The sequence below is a fragment of the Cryptomeria japonica genome, chromosome 2, assembly GCF_030272615.1.
Source record: "Cryptomeria japonica chromosome 2, Sugi_1.0, whole genome shotgun sequence".
In the NCBI taxonomy this organism is placed as follows: Eukaryota; Viridiplantae; Streptophyta; class Pinopsida; order Cupressales; family Cupressaceae; genus Cryptomeria; species Cryptomeria japonica.
In genome coordinates, this window is record NC_081406.1 from 191,990,456 (window position 1) to 191,997,929 (window position 7,474).

At 35.9% G+C, this 7,474-nt stretch overlaps 1 protein-coding gene across 1 annotated transcript in view; it reads right to left on the reverse strand.

The window, feature by feature from the left end:
* LOC131049146 (pentatricopeptide repeat-containing protein At3g42630) overlaps positions 1-3,752 on the reverse strand; it is a 92,435-nt gene extending 88,683 nt beyond the window's left edge. Inside the window, exon 1 of the mRNA XM_057983177.2 lies at positions 3,200-3,752. Coding sequence (XP_057839160.1) covers positions 3,200-3,532 — 333 coding nt within the window. The 5' untranslated portion in view covers positions 3,533-3,752. The remainder of the gene's footprint in view (positions 1-3,199) is intronic.
* Positions 3,753-7,474: the final 3,722 nt, after the last annotated feature.

Sequence of the window (7,474 nt, forward strand, 5' to 3'; positions counted from 1 at the left end):
ATTGTTTATCAACAATTTCCTATTTATAAACAATTAGGTAACTGCTTAATCTCCTTGATCACATTTCCCATGATCAATCATAGCCATCAGATCTTCAATCTTGTCCAAGTTCAATGCATCTTTTGATTTGAAAACGTTTTACCCTGCCTTGGAACTTGCATATTAGTCTTGGAACTTGTGTCAGGGTATTACGGTTCAATCTGAGCTGTAGATCTTCATGCCGACTTTTCATTGCCTTAGATTCATTAACAAACTTCATTCACGGCTCACCAATCATTGATCAATTTCAACTCATCAGCTTCCTTCATTAAATAACGCATGTAAACATTTAATGCATTCTGTTATAGCTCGGTTACAACTCGGTAACAACTCGGTGAATACTAAACTTCACTCGATAGACATTCCGCCTTCATTAACCGATAGAGATAACCTTAGGGTTTACCGACTAGGTTCCTTAAGGTTTACCGACTAGGTTCTTTGCTTGATAACATAGTATAGTATTAACCTTTATATTTACAACATATGTATGATGTTAAAACAATCTAAACATCATGATCTCATCATTGTCTGACTCGGTACTAGTTGCCCATTGAATACCTTATCCATCCCCTTATTCATCATATTCTTTCCTGTGTCTTTTACCGACATCTTTATAATCTTCATATTATACTTCTCAAGATATGGCAACATCATACTGAATTAGAAAATCATATTCTTGACATCAATGACAAAATAATAATATCAAGATGGTAAACATCTTTAATCAGTTATATCCATAATCATCAACAACCTTCTCAATATCCTTATGAAATGCCAACAATCTTTCATTGTCTGTTATAATGCAGTATTGCCAACAGTGGATGCATACATGGAGTTGTATAATGATGTGAAACAGAGGATAGCCAAGTTTCAAGAAAAAATACTCTGCTGTATTTATTACTGTTCTCTTACAATCCATGGCTCAATAATAACTTGCTGGGACAGAGGATATCCATAATGTTTCATTATGGATATTTTGTTTACTGTGGTCTTTTTCCTCTTGGTTTTCTGTTGAAATTTTGATCTATCTGCTGTTCTACGCATCTTTTGCTGAGTGTAAATATCTAGAACGTGGTATTGTTTGAGATATTAACTTGCCGATCCTGGAAAGTGTATGCATAAGTTTGGTATTAGAGCATCCTAAGGTGCATGAAGTGAAAAAATTCATGAAAAGAATTTTGAATACCATAGAGGGGCAACTATGGCTATGGTTGTGGATGCAAAAATGGAGTTGTGTACTGATGTGAAAAAGAGGATAATCAAGTTGCAAGAAATAATTCTCTGCTGTATTTGTTACTGTTTCAGTACAATTCACAGCTCAATAATAACTTGCTGGGACTGAGGATATTCAATATGTATCATTGTGGATATATTGTTTACAATGGTCTTTTTCCTCTTGGTTTTCTGCTACAATTTTGTTCTTTCTTCTGTTCTACACATCTTTTCCAAATGTTAAATATCTAGAACACGTATTGTTCAAGAAATTGACTTGCAGGTTCTGGAAAGTGTATACATTAGTTTGGGATTAGAGCATCTTAAAATGCTGGGATTGAAAAATTCAAGAAAATAGTTTTGAATACCTTAGAGGGCAGCTGAGGCTATGGTTGTGGATGCAAGCATGGAGTCATGTAATGATGTAAAAAATAGGATATCCAAGTTGCAAGAAAAAATAAAACAATAGCAAAGGCCAAAGCAAACAAAAGACCAACAAAGAAAGAAAGCTGCAAAAATTAGAGTTTGAGTTGGAGGAACTATAGTGGATGTTGGAGCAATATGAAACATGCTATAATAAATAAAACAAATAAAAAGAACTTTGTAGCAAAGATCTTAAAGTTGTAAGAAAGCAAAAAAGAATGGTGAGAATAAATACTCACCTTGTGAACAAAAGTTGTTCTCAGAGAAGAAAGCCATAGAGACTAGGATCAGCCAACGAATAGAACTACAAGAATAGAGAAAGATTTGACTCCCTTCATTCGTTAGCAGAATTATGAGTGAACAAAAGGCCCTTGCAAGTGATTTACAAAGATTTTGGGAGGTAGGAGATAGATGAATGGATGAAGATGTTGAATTGGGTTATCCCAAGGAAGCGAAAAACATTGTGGATTACAATAAGAGAGGAGAAGAGTTTGAAAACTGAAATGAAGAAGAATGCAACCTTTCACAAGAAGTGGACAATTATGTTGTAGCAATGGAAGCAGTCCATATTAAAAATGAAGCTACAGCAGTGATGAAGATCTTTGAGAGCCCTATATTTGATGAAGTTTTATTGGGTTTAGAGAACACAATAGGCAAAAAGCTAGAGGGATATCTTGAAAATCCCATAATTAATGATAGAGAGAAGAAATGAGAATGACTGAGGAAAGGAACAGAAGCATATATATTTGTTCTGCCGCGAAGGAGGAGGATGCAAAGAAAGAGTTATCCTCTAAGAAATCAAAGCTTTATAGACATCCCACAAAGCCAAGAAATGAAGACCTCCTCATAAAAGAAGAATTGGAAAGCATACCTAAATGGCATAATGTAGGGAAGGTAGAAACACCTATGGCAACTTTTTATTCCCTTAACTTCACTTGTGTTTTTAATGGTTTATAGACATCACACAAAGGCAAGTAATGAAGACCTCCTCATAAAAGAAGAATTGGAAAGCATACTTAAATGCCATAGTGAAGAGAACGTGGAAACATGTATGGGAATTTTTTATTCCCTTAAATTACTTATGTTTTCAATGGTTATGTGCAAACGTAATAGGTCGTGGGGCAAGTGATGACAAGAGCCATAATGGCTTTTGATGGTGGAGGAGGACCACTAAGCCCACAAGAACCGAGGAAAGGAGAAAGAAAACAAATCGGCATGGGAGGACAATTTGTGATCTAAAAAGAGGCTGGATGCAAAGGGGAAAAAAATGTGAAGAATTATAGTAAAAGGCACGTTGCGGCTTGTTTCTTCAGGTCAAAAGGATTGTTCTACTGTCTACCCTATACTCTTACCTGAATGTTTGATGCAATAGCAACCTGAGGTAAAGGCGATCCATCGGCATAATTTGCCTCATTTTTAGAATGCGGGTGGACTTGAATTCATTGATTGCATTGAATAATACAACCAAAAAGATCTCAGCCAAAACAAAACAACGTCGTTTTAAAGTTGAAAGCTGCTTACATACCTTCAACGCATCTTTTATGAGATTATGATCCATAAGATAGTGTGCTACTGCCCAGTACTGTATCGGGTCCCTGCCTTCTGAGTCTTTAAGGATTTTGAAAGGAGAAATCCCTTGCTTGAGCAGGTACAACACCCTCGCCTTCCTTCTCTTTGAGGGCATTTTTTTCAAATCAGCATTTTGATCAATTAACAATTGGACAGAGCTAATTTCTGCTCTGGCTGAGAGACTGACTCTCATTCTACTTGACCTGAGGATAATGTGTGGATTGTACCTGCTCAGTCCCTGTGATACCCAAATTTTATCAATTTGAACTGCAACCGCAACACTACTCATCTTGGTTCCCTAGTAATTGTTAAAACATCTGAATAATCTGGTGATCGGAGATGGAATTTGGTTTAATGTTAATAATCTCTCTAGTAAGTTACAGGACAAAACGAGAAGGGATCATCGAGGCCATACATTGTCTCAAAACGTTTCAAATCCTTTACAGATCTCATAATTCGCCGAGTAAGGAAGTCAGTCATAGATCGTATGTTCTCCACGGGCACATTTTTAATTGATAGGTTTGATAAGTGCATAGTATTTTTCTAATGTGAATATATATATTTATTTTTTTAACTTTAAAATAAAATTATTCCCATTTTTATTAGACTAAAATTTAAGGTTTTATAGGTGTAAGGGGAAAAATTTAATATATCTATTTAAAATATGTTAGAATGTTATTATTATTTATATTCTTAAGTCAAATGATGATTGTAGGTTGATTTCTCTGTATTTACTTTTCCATGGATGGAGTGTAGTTCATAGAAATGAGCGTTATAGTGTTGCATGTTATGATTTCATTTTTCGAATCCCACCAAATATTGGTTCATTTTGACAGAAAATTATAATATTAATCTTTTAAAGTGTCTATATATCATAAATAACAATTTTGATATAAATATCTCAAAATGATATCTCTAATGTTTTTTAAATAGAAAAAATGCCCCTCCATAATGTCTGACTCTTTAGTCTCCATCATCGTTAAAAATGTCCCTCCATAGTGTCTGACTCTTTAGTCTCCATCATCGTTAAGGTTGTGGAATAATGCCCCCTCCATTCCATACCATCCATCTTACATTCCATACCATCTTACATTACATACCATCTTACATACCCTCCATTCCATCTTACATTACATACCGTCTTACATACCCTCCATTCCAGACCATCTTACAGCCCCCTCGTATCATGCCCCTCCCCTCCATCCCCCTCCCCCTCGTGAGACGAGTCCATGCCATATCACATACCCTCCATTCCATACCATCTTACATACCATCTATCCTCCCTACATAGGATAAAAAATGCCCCTTCACTATATCATCCCTTAACTATATCATCCCTAAAGAGGAACTCAAAGAATCCTAAAGAGGAACTAAAATACCCCTACACTTCCTCCTCCCTACGCTTTCTCCTCCCTAAAGAGGTACAAAAATTACTCTCTCTTTTACCCCCCATACGTTATACCCTAACAAATGCCCCTACACTTCCTCCTCCCTAAACTTACTCCTCCCTAAAGAGGGACAAAACAATATATACCTATTTAGGTAAACAATATCCCGAAAATGCCAATACAATTATACGGACATTTTCGGGATATTGTTTACCTAAATAGGTATATATTGTTTTGTCCCTCTTTAGGGAGGAGTAAGTTTAGGGAGGAGGAAGTGTAGGGGCATTTGCTAGGTTATAACGTATGGGGGGTAAAAGAGAGAGTAATTTTTGTACCTCTTTAGGGAGGAGAAAGTGTAGGGAGGAGGAAGTGTAGGGGTATTTTAGTTCCTCTTTAGGATTCTTTGAGTTCCTCTTTAGGGATGATATAGTTAAGGGATGATATAGTGAAGGGGCATTTTTTATCCTATGTAGGGAGGATAGATGGTATGTAAGATGGTATGGAATGGAGGGTATGTAATATGGCATGGACTCATCTCACGAGGGGGAAGGGGATGGAGAGGAGGGGCGTGATACGAGGGGGCTGTAAGATGGTCTGGAATGGAGGGTATGTAAGACGGTATGTAGTGTAAGATGGAATGGAGGGTATGTAAGATGGTATGTAATGTAAGATGGTATGAAATGTAAGATGGTATGGAATGGGGGATGTAAGATGGTATGGAATGGAGGGGGCATTATTCCACAACCTTAACGATGATGGAGACTAAAGAGTCAGACACTATGGAGGGGCATTTTTTTATGTTAAGATATCTATATCAATTTTTAGTATACATAATTACTTTGTAATAATTTTACTTACTATTTTATATAATATTTAAATCTACATCGGCCCATCAATGGGTTTCCTCAGGTTGATCCAAAGTGTCAAGACATGGTCAAAGTGAAGTGGAGGAAACCGGATCGGGGATGGATCAAAATTAATTTTGATGGGACATCAAATGGAAATTTGGGCCCATCATGGGCTAGAATTGTGGCTCATAATTGGAAGGGTGATATTCTGGCCCTTGGCACAAGATGGCTTGCAACATAGACTAATAATGAAGTCAAAGTCCAAGCTACACTATGATGAGTAAGAATTGCTAAACGGCTAGTAGTTTCTAATTTGCATCTTGGAGGAGATTCACTACTAATTTTTAATGCCTTAATTAAGGGGGAGGTGCTTTCGTGGACATAAGATATTTTTATTAAAATAATATATAAGGAAATTAAAAGATTTTCAAATTTCACATACCCTACAAGAGGGCAATATTGTTGCGGACACTTTGTCCAAGGCAAAGATATCATTAAATGTTATGCAAACAAAAGAGATATGGGAGGTTTTTTGAGGCATTGAGTTGGCGTACGAAGATGAGCATACTTCGGTGCTTGAGAAGAAATGATGAAATCTATTAGCCACAATGGGCGATGGGTGATTTAAAGGACACCCTGTGTTGGTTCTCATTTCAAAGCAAGGTGGAAAGAAAGTGAGCGGAAGCATTAAGGAGTCGAAGAGCTAGTGCAAAGCGGAGAGGATGGAGGCCAATTTTTCATTCTCATCATCTAAACAACAATTGGCCTTTCTATGTAAAATTTATGAAAAGAGGTTGTGTGTCGTTTTCACGCATGAGGATCCTATTTTTCTTCAAATTTTGAACATATTGCATGGGGAGTACTTTATGAAATTAGAATTTAGGTTCTACACCAATGTAGATATAGTTTTGATGGTGGTTTCTTGGGGTTTGGAACTGGGTACTAAGGAGGAGGTGGGGTGGGTGCTTCGAGCTTGCGTACCAAAGTTATATCTCTTCGAGTTAAAATCATTTTTCATGAGAGAAACCCCAAGGAAAGGCTTGCGAAGGAATGTGAGTGAAGGTATTTGTATTGGTGAAGAGAGTGCAAAATTCAAGCCTTTCATTCTATGGAAGGACGGTGAGAACAAAGAAGAGCAACAGGAGGGTGCCTTGATTGGGTGGGAGAGTCTGAAAGGGTTTGTGCGAAAAAAGGAGATCAAACGACGGATGGCTTAGGAGGAAAAATGAAACAAGTTCATCAAGGCCCGAAATTTGACCCTAAAGATTACTGGGATAATGGCCCAAGTAAGACAAAGATGCAGGGTTCTTGGTGATTAGCACCAAATTGTGGATGGAGTTGGTATTTTTTGTTTGAATTTGGCTTTATAAGCCCTCAATTTTGTAATGTATGTAGGGTTTCTGAGAATACATGAAATGTATATGGTAGGGGGGTTTGGGGGGTGGTGTATAAGAAATTGTGTGGGTATATGAAGACCATTTTTCACCTGGGTCAAGTGTTAATGGCTGAATTGGAGAATAGCTCTATTTTTTTTTTAATGTAATTGATAGAAATGTATACGAGTTAGGGGTTTCTCGAGAGGTGGCGGATCCATAGGGTGGTTTTTGTTACAGTCATGGTGGATTTTGGACTAGATATGATATCGAATATAGTATGTCATCCTTTATTACTATTAATAATAAAAATCATATATTACCAATCAAAGAAAAAAATTAAAACTGCATTATTCACTCGTATTTATTTTTTTTATTAAAAAATATATATTATATTCTTACAAATTATTTAATACATATATGGCTTAGGAGAGCACATAACCATTTACTATTTCATTTATTAGATTATATAGTGATTTTAATATTAAAAAATAAATAACTTACAATTTATTTATTTTTCTAAAAAAAATTATATATTTTTAAAAATATTATATATTTATATCTAACTTACCAAAATTTACTTATTTATACTATTTACTAAAATATATTTAAGATTTAAGTT